Source organism: Pelobates fuscus, chromosome 3 (genome assembly GCF_036172605.1).
Source record: "Pelobates fuscus isolate aPelFus1 chromosome 3, aPelFus1.pri, whole genome shotgun sequence".
In the NCBI taxonomy this organism is placed as follows: Eukaryota; Metazoa; Chordata; class Amphibia; order Anura; family Pelobatidae; genus Pelobates; species Pelobates fuscus.
In genome coordinates, this window is record NC_086319.1 from 152,049,933 (window position 1) to 152,068,417 (window position 18,485).

Consider the following 18,485-nt stretch of genomic DNA (forward strand, 5'->3'; position numbering starts at 1 on the left):
TGACATTTTAACTGTCAATGTCATAATACTGTTTGCTTTTACTGCAATAAAATACACATATTTGTATTCAGCAAAGTCTCACGTGTAAAACAGTACCCCCTATGTACAGGTTTTATGGTGTTTTGGGAAGTTACAGGGTCAAATATAGCGTGTTACATTTGAAATTGAAATTCGCCAGATTGGTTACGTTGCCTTTGAGACTGTATAGTAGCCCAGGAAATAAATTTACACCCATAATGGCATGCCATTTGCAATAGTAGACGACCCAAGGTATTGCAAATAAGCGATGTCCAGTCTTTTTTAGTAGCCATTTGGTCACAAACACTGGCCAAAGTTAGCGTTCGTATTTGTTTGTGTGTGAAAAATGCAAAAAACGCCAATTTTGGCCAGTGTTTGTGACTAAGTGGCTAGTAAAAAAGACTGGACATACCCCATTTGCAATACCTTTGGTTGTCTACTATTGCAAATGGTATGCCATCATAGGGGTAATTTTCATTCTTGGGCTACCATAGGGTCATAAAGGCAACGTAAGCAATCTGGCGAATTTTAATGTGAAAAAAATTAAACACAAGCCTTATATTTGACGCTGTAATTTTTGAAAACACCATAAAACCTGTACATGAGGGGTACTGTTGTACTCAGGAGACTTTGCTGAACACAAATATTTGTGTTTCAAAACAGTAAAAAGTATTGCAGCAATAATATTGTCCCTGTAAGTGCTGTTTGTGCGTGAAAAATGCAAAAAACGTCACTTTTACTGGCGATATCATGGTTGTAATACATTTTACTGTTTTGAAACACTAATATTTGTGTTCAGCGAAGTCTCCCGAGTAAAACAGTACCCCCCATGTACAGGTTTTATGGTGTCTTGGAAAGTTATAGGGTTAAATATAGTGCTAGCAAATTAAATTCTCTATACTTTCGGCATGGGTGGTCAGGCAGGTCCCGCTAATTGTAATTAATTAGGATACCTAATTATGTAAAATTATTACATAAATATATGTGTAGAATTAATATATGTATATATATACATATGTGTATATATACGTATATATATATATTTTTTTCTTTTAATATTTTTATTTATATATAGGTATATATATAGTGATATATACGTATATATTTATGTATATAGATATATATATTATTTCGTTCTACGTGTATTTTGATATAAATATATATATATTAATATCACAATACAGTTAGAACGAAATAAAACACATCTATATATTTTTTAATATTTTATTTTTAATTATTTTTTTTATTTTATTTTTTTACGTATTTACATATTTTTTTTTATATTATTTATAAATATATATATAACAATAATTATATATATATTTAATCAGTTTCAGTCTACGTGTAATTTGATATTAATATATATATAATTATATATATATATTAATATTAAAATACACCTAGACGGTGTATGTGTGTGTATGTATATGTGTATATATATACTTAGATCATATATATATAATATATATATATATGATCTAAGTATAAATTTTTTTTTTTACACTTATTTAACATTTATTTTATTTGATTTCAGCCAGCAGGGGGACCAACTGTCATTACAGTTGGTCCCCCTGCTGGCAATGCCTGAGCCAGCTATACCGGCCATGTGATTGTGAGGTCCTCGCAAGGACCTCACTCTCACATGACCGGGAGGGACCGGAGGAGGAAGATGTGCCGCGGAGGGGCTCCCTGGGAGTCCCCCTAACCGCGACGCCGGCGACCGGGTAAGTTACTAAAAACCGGAGGGCGTACTATTACGCCCTGCGGCGTTTAGAGCCGCTTTTAAAAGGACGTAATAGTACGCCCTCCGGTCTTAAGGGGTTAAAACATCCAGTTATAAAAACATTAGCAGGTGTAAAAGGCTTTGTCTATGACATCACTTGCTGCTGCAGCCTGGCACAGGTCAGAGTATTTTTGCGGTTGCCATCTTCAAACGGTCATATTTTTAAAACTATAAATCCTACAGTGAAGAGCTTTATATTGTGAGAATCACAAGACCCAGACCTACATTTTGATGTATAGTATGTTTCTGAGATATTAACAATGAAGGCACAGTCGCAGTTTAGAAATTGCCCTTCAAATGTGAGCTTTGCAGAGTGGAGTTTCAATGAATGTCAATGGAAGGCGTGAGTTGCAAACAAATGGTCATATTGTGAAAACTATCAGGACTATGGCTTAGCCGTGGACATTTCTAGTGGCAGCAGGGATAGCTGAACATTTTGATATAAGATTTGTGTAGGTGGGCCTGAAAATGAGGGAGTGGTGGCAGTTTAGAAATCATGTCCTGATTTTTCAGCTTTTGCCAGCTCCCATTCTAGCTTTGCCATTCATTCCTATGGGACAAATTTCGCCACAAGAACGACGATATTCCGAGAACCATTCGGCGAAACGTTCCACAAAGTAATAGCAATCCGATCGGGAACAATCTGCACGTTTTGCTATATTTTTGTCTATGTAGTGTAAAAACTGTGGGAGGAGTTAGGGTGGCAAATTTGGCTATAATAAGAATAAGAATAATAATAATAACTAGAAAAGTTACAATTTCTGGGGAAATTGTGAAGTGTTTTTGCCTCCACCAGTAGTCTACAACTGGAGTGGGCGGAGTAACTGTTATTATTTATTTATATAGCACATTTAATTGCAATGTTGTTGCCCAAAGTGCTTCACAGTTACATTAAAACATACAGTTATAAAAACATTAGCAGGTGTAAAAGGCTTTGTCTATGACATCACTTGCTGCTGCAGCCTGGCACAGGTCAGAGTATTTTTGCGGTTGCCATCTTCAAACGGTCATATTTTTAAAACTATACATCCTACAGCGAAGAGCTTTATATTGTGAGAATCACAAGACCCATACCTACATTTTGATGTATAGTATGTCTCTGAGATATTAACAATGAAGGCACAGTCGCAGTTTAGAAATTGCCCTTCAAATGTGAGCTTTGCAGAGTGGAGTTTCAATGAATGTCAATGGACGGCATGAGTTGCAACAAATGGTCATATTGTGAAAACTATTCGGACTATGGCTTAGCCGTGGACATTTCTAGTGGCAGCAGGGATAGCTGAACGTTTTGATATAAGATTTGTGTAGGTGGGCCTGAAAATGAGGGAGTGGTGGCAGTTTAGAAATCATGTCCTGATTTTTCAGCTTTTGCCAGTTCCCACTCTAGCTTTGCCATTCATTCCTATGGGACAAATTTTGCCACAAGAATGACGATATTCCGAGAACCATTCGGCGAAACGTTCCACAAAGTAATAGCAATCCGATCGGGAACAATCTGCACGTTTTGGTATATTTTTGTCTATGTAGTGTAAAAATTGTGGGAGGAGTTAGGGTGGCAAATTTGGCTATAATAATAATAATAATATATATGTGAGATAACAGTAAGTGGTCTTGCTATGCAAGAACACTTAATAATATATATGTGAGATAACATTAAGTGGTCTTGCTATGCAAGAACACTTAATTACCTAAAAACCAGGTAATAAGAATATTACAGGAACCTTAATTGTTTCAGCTGTATTGATAAAGCTTTTTAACCCCTTAAGGACACATGACATGTGTGACATGTCATGATTCCCTTTTATTCCAGAAGTTTGGTCCTTAAGGGGTTAAACAGCACATCCCACAAACATGATACATCACTTCAGGGGAACTAGTACACAAAAATACCATCTACCGTAAAGGGCCCTAAAGCCAGCTAAGTAAAATAACTAGCATTAGGATAACACTATAAGCATTACTCTTATGGTATTGAAAGAACGCAAACAAATCCTGATACTTGGAGTACAGGCAGAGTGTAACCTGTTAAATGGACACTATAGGCACCCAGACCACTTCAGCTCACTGAAGTGGTCAGTATCGTTTGAGGAGGCAGAGCAGAGGGTCATTGGTGCTGGGATCAGGTAACCAGAGGGTTTTTAACCCTTTACCACCACAGGGAGTACAGCTTTGTATTCCTGGAGCTATAGTATCCCTTTAACCATGCATATTCTGGCAGCAAATCCACATGGTCTGCAGTAAACTGCCTGTGAATGTTTTAAATGGTGTTTACATGAGTTATATCAGTGTTGTGCATCTCTTGGCTGTACAAGTGTATTCTCTTGAAATTGTCCCTTTGTGTTGTGCCCTACACCACTTTCTAAGTGTCTACATATTTTTTTCTGATTTTCTGCTTTAACAGAAACAAAACCTGAGTAAAAGTGAGCGTGTTTTATACAGAATGTCAGAATTCCTGATTGCAGTTTCTCACAACTAGAAGAAAAAAAAACATCAGAATGGGGAGTTGCCTTGCAAAATGTTATTAAACAGACTACAACATATTGTATTTTTTTCCTCTTTTATTATATTAAAGATTTAGCAATTTTTTTTTTTTTAAATCCTGTATTCCTATTCACTAACATACGTGGATATACAAGATTTTGATTACTAATGAAACAAAGTATACAACTACTAGCCTCCAGCCCTTTGTATAGGTCCCAATGCATCTGATGCATGAATCCTTCCCTTTTGGAGTATACTTTTCTGTTCTATTGATCCGTAGTGCTCTTTGATAGGCTCTTTTGAGCAATTTGTTAGGATACAATTTTTGACTGGGGATCCCTGTGGTCCACTCACACCCTGATGAGCAAAAGCAAAATGTGCATTGGGGCACCGTAGTGTTAGACAGTGCCACTTTCTGAGCCAGATATGAAGGATCTGTGGTCTGACACAGTTGATATCATCCTGTATAGTCTAGGGTTTTTCTTTTATTATTTCTGGCTTGATTCCTCACATCTGCACTACTTGGGGCAGATAATGACTGTTAATTTAACTTACACTGTCTGTATATAGTTTTACTGTGTTAGGGAGGAAAATAGTTTGCTATATATATATATATATCTGCCATTTGTCTACATAAAATTTATAGATGTATACTCATGCCAGTGGAATTTAGAACCCCAAGTTATGGTGTCAGTTTTATGGTTACGTATTGCATTGAGACTGTAAAAGGGATTCTATAGTGTTATAAATACAAATCTGTATTCCTAACACTACAGTGAACTCTGGTCCCTCGCACCCTATTTACTCCCCCTCACCTGATTCTAACGCTGATGTCCCTCGGCACTGGGTCGGCGCTCATAATGCGCAACAGGCCGTCCCTACGAGGACATCCGGCGTCCGTGAAATTCCCATAGGAAAGCATTTCCTCCATGCTTCTTTTATGGGAATTTCACGGACGTTGGATGTCCTCATGAAGGGAGTGAGAACGTCCAGCGTCACTAAGTCGACCCAGAGTTTAGTAAACTCCTGGAAGTGACTCTAGTAGCGGTCTGATTGACAGCCCCTAGAGGCAGTCTCAACCCTGCAATGTAATCATAGCAGTTTCTCAAAAAAAACACCACATTGCAGGACTAAAGGGGACAGGGACAGTGCATCCAGACCACTTCAATGAGCTGAAGAGGTCTAGGTGCCTATAGTGCCCCTTTATGGGAAAGAGACTTGGATACACATGGTATTAGACACCACTCTGTAGCATATTTAGAGATGCTAAATAACTCCTTTCACAGACCGACAACAGTGGCTCAATATTGCCACCTAGTGGCCATGTTCATGTATGGTGATATGTGATTTTTTTTAATGGATGGGATTTTTTTTTTAATTGGATTGGAATATATTGCATTTGAAAATAACCTTCTGTTCAACTTAAAAGAAAGGAGGAGAACTTTTGAATACAAGACACAATATGGAGTTGAAAGAAAGAGGTTAGTAACCAAAGCTGGAAATCAAAATTTAATATAGTTTTAAATAAAAAAAGTTAAGCTTTATTTGTTATTTTACCAACACCAAATACTTTGTTCTTTTTTTGGTGTATATATATTTTGTGTTGTTGCTATTCTTTATGGTAGCTCAATTTCCAAACAAACATATTAGAAATTGTTATGGCTTTGAAACGTTTTTCCCACAAGCCAACAATTGCTTCATATTGAATACTTCTGTCACATTTGTTTCAATATATTGTTCAGTGAATTTTTATATATATATAACTTGTTATACAACATGCATGGTGGGCAACTATTAATTACTTTTTTAAGGCCAATGAGTGTGTATTAATAAAGTGCTTAACATACTTTATTATAGCAGGATAGCATATTGTGAGAGTTTGACTTTTTTTGTGTTTGCACCGCTTTGGGTTTATGGACCTTGTAGCTTGGTTAATTTGAGTTGGAGGGTGATCAATAATTGAGTTCATAGATTTCTATATATATATATAAAAAAATAATTTTGGTATAGTTGTTTAAGAATTACTAGACACCCATTTCAATTAAACCTATAAAAGCTGTCACATACCTCCCATGTCTCCAGGAAATGAGAGTCATCTGGATAGACCTGGCCTTCATCATCAGCGGGAAACAATACATCGCCAACCTATCAACAATACAGAAATTTAGTCTAGAATGATGTAACTAGACACTAGTTGTGTTTTTAAAGCAGAATGATCACTTATCTTTAACTGATTTTTATGGATTTATTTTTGAATTCTTTACTTAGTTACAAGCATAATGATAAACCACAGCGTAAGATGTAATACATGCTCACAAAGATGTTTCAGTTTTTGGAAAAAAAAGAAAAAAACAGAAAAGGAATTATACAACGTCCACTTTACATCACAGCGTGCCTAGTTGATAATGGTCCAGTTAATTTGCAATGCAATATCAGTTCGTAACAGTCTTACAGGTACCATATCAGTGAGTAGTAGCTGAGTACATAGCTTGACTAGTCAAAACAAGTCATGTAGAAGCCAGGTAATGTAGCGTTCTACATAGACACCCGTATCAGGTTATTTATTAAAGTAAAGTATACAATAACTATAATTCGGTATTCATTTTATTTTATTTTTACAAACATGCGTGACATATTGCAGTAAGCTTTACATACGTAAGTACAGTATAAATGAGCATATCATCATTTGTAGTTTCATTGGTACATCAAACATAGAAGGCATGTGGGAATTAATATATTTTCACACTTAAATGTCAGCACGTACCGTGAGGTCTTTTCATAGTACAAACAGTGAAGGGGGCTAACCAGAAATGGGGGGTGATGGGGGGGGGGGGGGGTCCCTGGTGATTTCTATGTCCATCCTTAGGTCATTCTGTAGTCACTAGTGTGGCGCAATTGCGCAGAAGGTATTTTCCTGATACATTGTTTCAAATTTGGTACAGTAATTTTTTGTTCGGTATAACATTGGTATGGTAAAATTGGTATAATAACCACTCGCATGGGTATTTACTTGAGCATTTACATGAGCATGGCTGTCGACGCTTCAGGGGCTCAGGGACTTTTGTGTATGATTTTATGGCTCTCCATGGCCTCATTCCAGCGCTCCCAGGCTATCTTCCATATTTAGTTTTGATGGTTGGCCACTTGTCTTGCTGCGCATTCTGAGGTTTTGTTTTGTCCCACTCAGTGGATACAGTCCTGTATTGACAGGATTTCCTTGTTACGCCATTTTCTACTAATAAGTGTTAGTGCAGCTATGTTTGTTTGGTAAATGAGATACGCCATAGTTGACTCAATTTTGGGAGGATATTTGTGTAGGAGGTAGGTCTCCGGGGTGGCTGGGATTTTCAGGCCTGTTACTGATGCCACTAGGTGTGTTACATCATTCCAATATTTTAATAGACATGGACAGCTCCATCAGATGTGGAGCATGTCTCCTTTGTTGTCTTGGCACCTCCAGCAGCGATCCGATACTGTGGGGTGCATGCGGTGTAATCTTGTCGGTACCAAGTACCACCTATATAATATTTTCTTGGTTAGTTCTATGTGGGAGGAGCATAGGGTAAATTCTTTTGTGGGCAGAGAACAACCTCTCCCATGCCGAGTCGGGGAGATTGAGGTGTAATTCTCATTCCCAGGCCTGCACAAAGGGTAGTTTTCTGCAATTTACGCCTTTGTTTAGGCTGTTATATAATAGTGAAATTGTTTTTTTCGCTGGTATTTGCGCAGTTAGTGCCCGTTCGAATGTTGACAGCCGCTGCCTATTTAAATTTTTCATTGACGGCATATGGTATTTGAGTAGCCATGCCCTCATTTGGAAGTATGCGAACTCAGCCGTCAGGTCAAACTCTTGCTTGCATTTTTTTATTTGAATTTTTTTTTTTTTTATTTAAAGGACCACTCTAAACACATAATATACTTTGCAATTGTAGATTTCATGATCTCACTGGCAGCACAGACTGCTGGGGGAAAAGCAGAGACACTAGATATGCAGCTATTGCAAGCACATTTTTCATATAACCCCAAACAAAAACCATAGACAAAGGAAATGCATGCATGTTTTCTCTGTGGTATTATCTACTAAATAGAAAAAAAAGAATAATATTTTTCTTAATTTTAATGTGCAATATTTTCACACAATCCAGACACTCACTATTATTGATAACTTGTTGTGATACACTACAGCGAGGGGGGAAAAAAGTCTTTGACCCCCTGCTGATTTTGAATGTTTGCCCACTGACAAAGAAATGATCAGTCTATAATTTTAATGGTAGGTGTATTTTAACAGTGAGAGACAGAATAGCAAAAAAAAAAAAAAATCCATAAAAACGCATGTCCAAAAAGTTATAAATTTATTTGCATGTCAATAAGTATTTCATCCCCTATCAATCAGCAAGATTTCTGGCTCCCAGGAGTAACTTTTATATGGGTAACGAGCTGAGATTAGGAGCACGCTCTTAACCTGTGTAAAAGACACCTGTCCACAGAAGCAATCAATCAGATTCCAAACTCTCCACCATGGCCAAGACCAAAAAGCTGTCCAAGGATGTCAGGGAGACGATTGTAGACCTACACAAGGTTGGAATGGGCTACAAGACCATCGCCAAGCAGCTTGGTGAGAAGGTAACAACAGTTGGTGCGATTATTTTTTGCAAATGGTAGAAACACAAAATAACTGTCAGTCTCCCTTGGTCTGGTGCTCCATGCAAGATCTCGGTGAGGAATCAACCCAGAACTACACGGGAGGATCTTGTTAATGGTCTCAAGGCAGCTGGGACCATAGTCACCAAGAAAACTGAAATCCTGCAGCGCCCGCAAGGTCCCCCTGCCACAGGCTGCTCACTGTTAAATAGACATGCCCCTACTCCCGGTATAGCAAGTAGGGGCAGAATTGACTACTACTAAGTCATTTTTACTTAGTATTAGTAAATTTGTCTGAAAGACCAATTTAGGTCTTTCAGCCTTTTGGTAGATAGCTCCCTAATACCGTGGGAACTAGGGAGTTATCTACTAAGTGGCTGCAAGACAAGTGCCGAAGTTCCTAATTGCCGAACCGAATATTTTCCCCATGCACATCCCTACTTTGCAACGTCCGTTTCACGTGACCCTCAGGGGGCAACAAACTATGTTCCTATTTCAGCCCTTCATTGTTTTTTTTTATTTGCATAGCATTCACTTACAGAGGTTGCATACTACCCCACCACACTACAATATCGATAAGCTAATCATACCTTACTATATGGCTTTCACTAGGTCATCCTCCTGGGGATACACAAAAAGCAATAAAGGTAAGCGCTAATTCACAGATCATATGTAGGCAGGCAGCAACCTTAACGAAGGGGATCCCTCCAACCCTTCAAAAGGAAACAGAGTAGTAAAAAGACAGGCAAGGCTGCGCCAATAAAATACTAAAAAGCAAATAAAGGAGAAACAATGTTCCAATAATAAAGGTATAGTCCACTGGAATAAATAGTCGGAAATAAAAAGTCTTACTAAAATATCAGGATAGGGTGGGGGTGAAATCCTCAGAAGTTGATCCGTCCGGATGGTTTAAAATATCCAAATATCCTTTGATCACAGACTCAGACAGCCCTCCACTACGTACTATCTTGCCACCCTGGTATTCATGACAATTCTCCCTGCCACTACATATGGACCAGTTCAAAAGAAAAGGCAAATATCGTGCCCCAAAGGCATGCAATCGAATGAGGACATTGCACAGAGCAAAATGAGACCCCTCACACTACAAAACGGACAGTTTTCACCAGACAAGCACCTGAGGCCTACTCAAAAGGCGGACGTGGGAGAGATGGCCGCTCTCCCCCCGCCACCACTAGACGTCTCTGTGACGAAAGGCCACTGTTCCCCCCCCCCCCCCGGACCGGCGGGGTTTATCGCGGTCCGCCAGCCCAAGGAGACCACTCACCTCTGGGACATCTTTCAGCACACCTCCGACCAGCCGATCACACGAGGCCCAGCCAAGATGGCCGACTGGGAGGCTGACAACGCAAAGCTACAGACCGCTGATGAGTGGGCAGCAGCCTTCGAAACTAAATTCAATGCGATCTGCCAGAAATTCTGGGAGCGACTAGAGGCGGGAAACGTACCTCATGTTCCGCTGCCAGCCGCAGGGTTACCGCGCCAACGTGTACCTCAGCGTTGGCAGCCAGAGCGTCTGAGCAAGGCAATGACGCCACAGGTGCAGGTAAGCGGCATCACAACCAAATGGAGGAAGCGACGGGGGGACACTGCATGCCCGAAGCGGACACACAGAGTCCGAACAACAGCGCCAAAGCCGCACCCGAGAGCCGCACACGGAACCCCTCAGCTCGCAAGATATCACCCAATACACCACCAGTTACGCCACGAAAGGCCAGAAGAGCAGTAGCCTACAAACATACACTGCACATCAAGCTAAAAACAGCTTCCCACAGCAGCCTAGGCTGGAAACAAAGCGGAGGACACTCACCTACACGAGACCCAGCATCGAACACAGACCTTCCAGAAGGTGCAAAGAGACACAGCTACATCTCCCAACAACGAGAGGTACATGCAGAAGGTCGGAGTCGGATGAATCCCCACAACCCTGAGGCACCAGAGTCGGAAACCTCCTACTATTGAGGACACGGTCATGTTTTCAGATATATGATTTGACTCTAAAGTACCTCTATTTTCCTTGTCGCCTACTCTTATAACACTAGTCTAACTTAAGCTACACTGTGAAAATAAGCATGCTCTTAACTACTATCCACTAAGCAAACAATAGACAACTAATAATCCGGTTTTAAATACACCTACCGGCATCAGACACAAGTGTCTAATTAGCCTGTTTCAACCTGCTTAACCTGTTTAATATGTGGAACCGATATCTCTTGCTAGCAATTATTAACTCTTAGAAACAAACTAGTAATGTTAAGCGAGCCATAAAACAAAAATTGTCCATTTTTATTATGCCACTGTATACCATGATTATATGAATACGCTGTTGTGGCGTCTGAAAACGTTATGTTACCACCAGCAACAAAAAAAAAGCAGTGTCAAACTAAATGTGTGCGCTTTAAAACACGGCAAGCGAATTGTACATTTTGCTGTATCGTTACCCTTTTCACTTTAAAAAAAAATTATGCATATCCAACTTGCCACAATACTGCTATCCTATGTCTATGAAAATTGAGCCTGCTAATGCTGTTGTGGCAACACAGGCACTGTTGTAACTACCTGCGTACCAAAAATAAAGAATTAAAAAAAAATGAAAAATTGGCGGAGTGTAGTTGGTTCTTGGTTGGATGGTACTAGATGATACAGAAATAAATAGCGATATATAAAGAATGGAGCCCGTATCATTAGGCTCAATGTATAGACTTGTGGGAATGTTAGTGGAGATTTCACGCCCTTTCTGTACACCTGTTGGTTTCCCATCTTCTGGTCCACCTTACAGATCCAATAGACGTCAGTGGCGTACAAAAATACTTTATTGGTGGGGGCGTGGCCTAGACACCGAAGACCATGGCAGCTTAACCGGAGAGCTCCGTCCCACATAGCTTTTGTAAGCGTACTAAACATACTGCGAGGACTGAAAATGGGGCGCACAAAACGCCCCGAGGGCTCTCAGACAACCCCAGCAGCTCCCAGGCCGGATCCATGGATGGGTTCCTACATTCAGCGGGCATGTCCCGCGAAAGCACAGGCCCAAATATGTCTGACTCCCCGACACGCTCCCACACCTTGGAGCCAGACAGACTCACCTTATCGGACATCAGCGCAGACATATGAGCGCTAACGAGCCAAATGGTCACCAAGGAGGATCTACGTGCCCTCTCCGACAATATACACACGGCGATCTGCTCAGAAGTCGCCGCATTACAGGCCAACATCACAGCACATGGGCCAACATCACAGCACATGGTAGCCGACTCCAGGAATTGGAGACCACCACACAAGCCATACGGGAACAAGCGGAGGCATCGAACCTTGCTGTTTACAGACAGGGCAACATATTGCTCACCCTACGGCGCCAGACAGAAGATCTGGATAATCGAGGCCGCAGATCCAACATCTGCGTACGCGGCATACCTGAACCAACCGCGGTGGAAGATGTGGAGGCAACACTAAGAGCCCTCTTCTGAGAAATCCTCGGGGCAGACGCACTAGAGTCCATGGAATTCGACAGGGCGCACAGAGCAAACAGGCCACTCTTAGCAGACAGTACACCATGAAACATAATCTGTTGCCTGCACAACTACAAACTCAAAGAACGCATAACTGCTAAAGCATGCTCCAGACCACTATGGAGATTCCATGGGGCAGAAGTGGCATTATATCAAGACCTGTAACCACTCACGCTAGAAGCCCGCAGGGCCCTACGACCTGTTATGACCCTTCTCCGACAACAATGCATCCCAGGGATTCCCCTTCACTCTGCTGTCACGTCACCAAAATAAATAGATACGCTGGCCGGAAGAGATCCCCGGCTACTTACAATGCCTGGCCTTACCGCCAACAGAACTCTCAAACTGGATACTCGGACTGGTGGATCAAAGATCAGGGCCCCAAACTCATAGACAACCACACAGGCGCAGAGGAGACTCTCCACGCCACCTCGCAGACACCTTGAGCCAGCCGCCCGGAGGAGTAACCGCGACAGGCGACCCCTCAAGCAGACCGCACTTCGGTTGATGCCAACAAATTTCTAACTTGGTTGCAGTCATGCCAAATACCAGAGACTTCCAGCACAACTGACATACCAGATAAGTACTGCCTTATGCCTTTACCCCGTGGGGATCCCTAGTTTTAGCCCTCCAGCATGACTTCCAAGCAACGCACACTGGACCAATAGGTAGCGCTTGCCGGGCCTCAGCTTCTATTTGTGATGGGGGACGACTGGGGGGAGAAGGGGAGGCTGGACTGTGACCTTGCAGACTCCTGGGTTTGTCCAGTTTGTCCTGTTGAACTCCTTCAGAGTAACCACCGGAAATCTCAGGTACTACCATACACACAAACAATATGCTCCCCACCCAGGTGGCTCCCAGTCACCGGAGAAGAACATAGGCACTGCAGCCAAGGGACTATCCAAAGGTTGGGGAAGGTACGAAGGCTGGGAGTGCTTAACCCCTTAAGGACACATGACATGTGTGACATGTCATAATTCCCTTTTATTCCAGAAGTTTGGTCCTTAAGGGGTTAAACTCGCTAAGACTGTACAGAGAGCATCAGGTGGGGTGGGTGGGCAAAGGAAGGTGACTCAAAGGGCTGAACCGAAACATTACTTGGGCACGAAGTACAGGTGAAAAAGGGTTAAAGCATGAAGGGCCACGCAACAGTGGCTGCTAGAAAAGAGGGGTGGCGATCGGGGGCAGTGGAGGGGAGGGCAGGGAGGGAAGAGAAGGGAGAAAGCAGGGATGGGATTATGGGGAAATGTAATTAGATTACTGCACGCTACAAGTTGAATTAGCCATCTGCTGTGACTATGTACCACCCTGTTGGCTCTTCAAAGCCCCCTGCTGCTTACACCCGCACCCTGACTCCTACACCCAATAGTACAGTAGCCTGGTATGACTCTTCCCCGGCAGCACAGATGACCACAAGGGTGAACCATGCCGATATCTCACTATTTAACTGCGACTCACGTGAAGGGATGTGCAGCAGGCAGCACATGGCACCTTGCAGCGACAGACCCGACCTCACACTGTTAGCTAATTTAAACCCTTTCCCGCAGCACCGACGCCCTGAAAGGACTGCAGTTGACTTTCCATATCTCACCCATTTCCCCTGAGAAATCCGTTCCCATTATAGCGTATACTCACCCAATCTGGATCATCACGACCAGACATCAAATGTAATTTAGTACAGTAATTCAGCCTAAACACATGTGGAACTCGGGACTCACGGAGATTGCCATATACTACCTATACTTACCTTATATACACACACAATACCACAACATTGTAAACTGACTTACACAGACAGCTCGCCACAGATCCTGACCAATCCTGTGTATCCAAGAAAAGCACCTCAGACCCGCAGATTACAAAACAAACACTCCCTGATAAACTACCACAGCAACCACCCAAATGCCCGCAAAGCTAGTGTAACAATCCTCTTGGAGGCCAATCTCCAGTTCTCACTAACCGAAATGCTCACGGACCCGGAGGGCAGATACCTTTTTCGTGAAGGGCGTCCTAGCTCAAAGAACATACACGTTTGCCTCGATCTACGCAGCGAACAAAAACCAAGCCAGGTTCCTATGTAAAACGATACTGAAACTCACCACCTTTACGGAGGGAGTTTTGGTCCTAGGCGAGGACTTTAACGTGCCTTTAGACCCAATCTCAGACTCGTCAACTGGACACAGCAGCATACCACAAACAGTGATTCGAATGATCCACAGAACCCTCAGGGACCTGAGACCAGTTGACACCTGGAGAGCGCTCCACCCTGATTGCCGAGATTACACTTACTACTCAACCCTCCACCAATAATACTCACGCATCGACTATCTCCGCTTTCTGCAGGTGAGTAAGACCCAACTGTTGGATGAGGAGATAAACTCTACACTCTGGTCGGATCACAGCGCGGTCTCTATATTCCTGGACTCTTTACAAACCAACGCTCTAAAGCCTTTTACTACATCCACGCCAATAAAAGTGGGAGAATGCTTGCACGCATGATCCGGGGTCAACAAGCTAGAGCACAAGTAAACGTAATACGGACGGCAAGAGGCGACCTAACACAATTTCCTGAGGAAATAGCGGACGAGTTCCGGAGATATTACGAGCGCTTATATAATATTCATACCGCACAAGCAGATACTCACCAGACCACAACGACTGAGAGTACCTGTAAGGATTCCAGACCGATTCACTCACACGGGAAGATGCCAATGTATGCCAACGAAGATGCCAAATCTCTGAGGATGAAGTACGTGCAGCAATCAAGATGGCAAAAAATGGCAAGGCACCCGGCCCTGATGGTTTACCAGCAGGGTGTTACAAGAAATTCTGTGACATCTTGATCCACGCCTCACTGAAGCCTTAAACCAGCTGCAGAACTGAAACACGTTCCACCAAGAGACACTGGCGGCCACAATCACAGTGATACCCAAACCAGGTAAAACCCCAGAAAACTGTGGCAACTATCGCCCCATCTCTCTGCTTAACACCAATGTGAAGCTCTTTTCCGAGATCTTAGCGACCAGACTACAATAGTACATACCCCGGTTGATCCATCCGGATCCGGCTTATCAGTAAAAGCAAAAAATTCAAGAAACCACTGTGGTACTCAGCAGATGTGGCCAAAATAGGAAAAAACTAAAAGTTAGCATTTAGTAATTGTAAAAAAAAAAACAGAGTGAGGAAGACAGAATGATCTATAAGATTAGGCAGAAAGAGGCTAAGCAAGTTATAAGAGCTTCCAAATCACACACAGAAGAGAAAATAGCACAGTCAATAAAAAAAAAAGGGGGACAAAACATTTTTTAGATACATAAATGAGAAAAGGAAAGTAAAAAAAGTATTAGTTAGATTAAAAACAAAAGAAGGAAGGTATGTAGAAGAGGATAAGGGATTTAGGGGTGATTATTTCTGATGACTTAAAGGTAGGCAGACAATGTAATAGAGCAGCAGGAAATGCTAGCAGAATGCTTGGTTGTATAGTGAGGTATTAGCAGTAGAAAGAGGGAAGTGTTCATGCCATTGTACAGAACACTGGTGAGATACAAATAGGGTTATTCACTAAAGTGAGACTTTAGGTGAATTCAAAAAGAATGTCAAAGTCAGCAATACTTTCAGTTAGGCTACACTGGACTTAAATTTGAGATTCAATTCGAATTCTCATTTTAATAAATAAAAAATTTTAAAAAAATTTAAGTTCTGCACATGACATTTATTGGTTTAATGGGAGAATTTTAGACAAATGTGAACTACTTATTATAAGTGTGTTTGTAAATTATGTCCCCTGGGTAGCCATTTGATATATACAGTCAGGTCCATAAGTGGGAGGCACACCGTTCACCTGATTTGGATGTAAATACCCTCAAATTAAAGCTGAAAATCTGCAGTTGAAGCACATCTTGTTCATTTCATTTCAAATCCATTGTGGTGGTGTATAGAGCCAAAAAGATTAGAATTGTGTCGATGTCCCAATATTTATGGACCTGACTGTATATTACATATGTATATGAATTGTAATTGAATTTGCTTTTTAATTTTTTTACAATAAAGATTTAATTATGTTTTGACCCTGGAGGGAAATGGGGCCAAACATGGCTGTGCACCTTTAGTCTCATTTTAGCTTAGCTTGTTTTTCCATTTTATTTTTTTTTCAATGCCCTCTATGTGCTATTGACAACCACGATACTGCCAAGTGGTGTTCAGTTTATTAAATCACTGTTGCCCACTCACCTTGAAACCTCCTGGAAAATGCATTAGATAAAGATCCAGGTAGTCCAGATTCAGATCAGATAGCGTTTTTTGGCAGGCTCCCTTCACCAGAGACTTCTTATGGAAAGTGCACCAGAGCTTTAAAATTAAAAAAGGAACAAACAGCATGTAAAAATTTCAATGTCTCAATTGTAAGTGTAAATTTGTTCCCCCTCCCCCATCTGACTAGTTTTGTGGTCATATAAAATTTTTTCAAAATACATCAATTCAGCCTTTCCCATAGCGCTAGTCCAAGAGGAGAAAAACCCACATTTTATGCAATTTCCACTTTTGCCTAAAATTTTTAAAAAAAAATATTTTATTGACTACGGCAGCCAGATTTTTCATGAATCAACAAGACTCTGCACTATTATATCCTTAAATACATAAATAATAAATGTTCTTCCACAGCGAAAAGAAAATGCTTCTAGTTGTTATTTAACCCCCTAAATAACACTGACACTCCACTTAGGAACTTCTGGCTTTCTGGTGATCATAAGCGAATAGGGGAGAGGCGCTGGGGGACCCCAGGTAAAAAGTCAGATTGTTCTAAACCGGTTTAACACCTTACAAAAGTAACTTGCAACTACTACAGCATGCTTTAGGTGGTGCTTGGAGCAAAGACAGATTCAGGTTGTTTGGAGCACTAGGCAGGATACCATATTGTGGTTCCCTCCTAATGCCCTGGGCCCTATTTTACAAGTGTTGTGTATGATGGAGGAAGATATGGATGTTTGTGGAGGGAGGTTGAGAGTTGTGGCTAAATAGTGTGCGATTTCGACTACATGTTGTGTAAAGATGTGTTTTGCACCCCCACTACTTACCTTCCCCTGTGGTCTGGTGGGTAAGTGTTGTGGTCATTCTGTCAATGACTCACCGAGTGCTGACTGCAGCACTCCTACCAATGGTAAAGAGGTGGGGGAGGTCTAAATGCAGCTTCTAAAGGTCATCTGCACCCAGTTGAGGTGAAGAGCACAAAGCTCCGACAAGCAATCTTGAGCCGACACTAATCACCCTGGAGGTCCAGAGAACTTACATGTGAACTGCACCTCCCGTGGGTGCAGATTACTGTAATTGCTCCTTACCACCACGTTGTTCAGCAGCTGGGTCAGAATATTGCCATGATAAATCAGCGGTCCTCCCGCCGGTATACAATGATTCAGAGCACCGCTTCCAGCACTCTGAGTCATTGACAGAAAAACCACAACACTCCCCCTCCAGATTACAGGATCAGAAGGGCGCTGACAAGGGTCAGCATCGGCCAGAGGTGTAGACTACATACTCCCAGTGTGCAGTAAGGGAACGGACGACTGCACAAGGAAATCTTCTGATCTGGTGGAGAGGCAGAAGAGCACTCTGTATAGCCCTTGCACACAGTACTTGTACTCCACGAGGTACACATACTATGAGTTGAGAAACAAGTCTGTAAAGAGCTCTTTTCTGCGGAAGGCAAAATCCCGCAAATCTAAATGGATGCCCACTTATCATTTGAACAGTCTTGTTAATGAATAGACTATCAAAGAGACATTTGTAATGACATTTTATATATTTGTATGATATTATCATATCCCCTCTGTATTAAGCTTAGCAAAAAGGTGTTTCAAAGTAAAAATAAAAACATATACAAATCACATGGACACAATGTAAAACAAATATAATGTCAAGGTTTTTCCACTAAAGTGACAATTGTCTGGAATACAAAATAATTTTTAAATTTGAAACTCACTTTAAAATTTCCCACAACCTATACTTTAGAAAATAACGGTTACTAAAATCAGCCATATCAG

At 41.5% G+C, this 18,485-nt stretch overlaps 1 protein-coding gene across 3 annotated transcripts in view; it reads right to left on the reverse strand.

The window, feature by feature from the left end:
• LOC134602560 (aldo-keto reductase family 1 member B1-like) overlaps positions 1 to 18,485 on the reverse strand; it is a 271,778-nt gene that overhangs the window by 248,625 nt on the left and 4,668 nt on the right. For 2 of the 3 annotated variants that reach the window (XM_063447540.1, XM_063447537.1), the window contains exon 3: positions 16,681 to 16,797. In XM_063447540.1, coding sequence (XP_063303610.1) covers positions 16,681 to 16,797 — 117 coding nt within the window. Of the gene's footprint in view, positions 1 to 6,349; positions 6,428 to 16,680; positions 16,798 to 18,485 lie in introns of all 3 variants that reach the window. The other variant, XM_063447538.1, reaches the window with a different exon arrangement.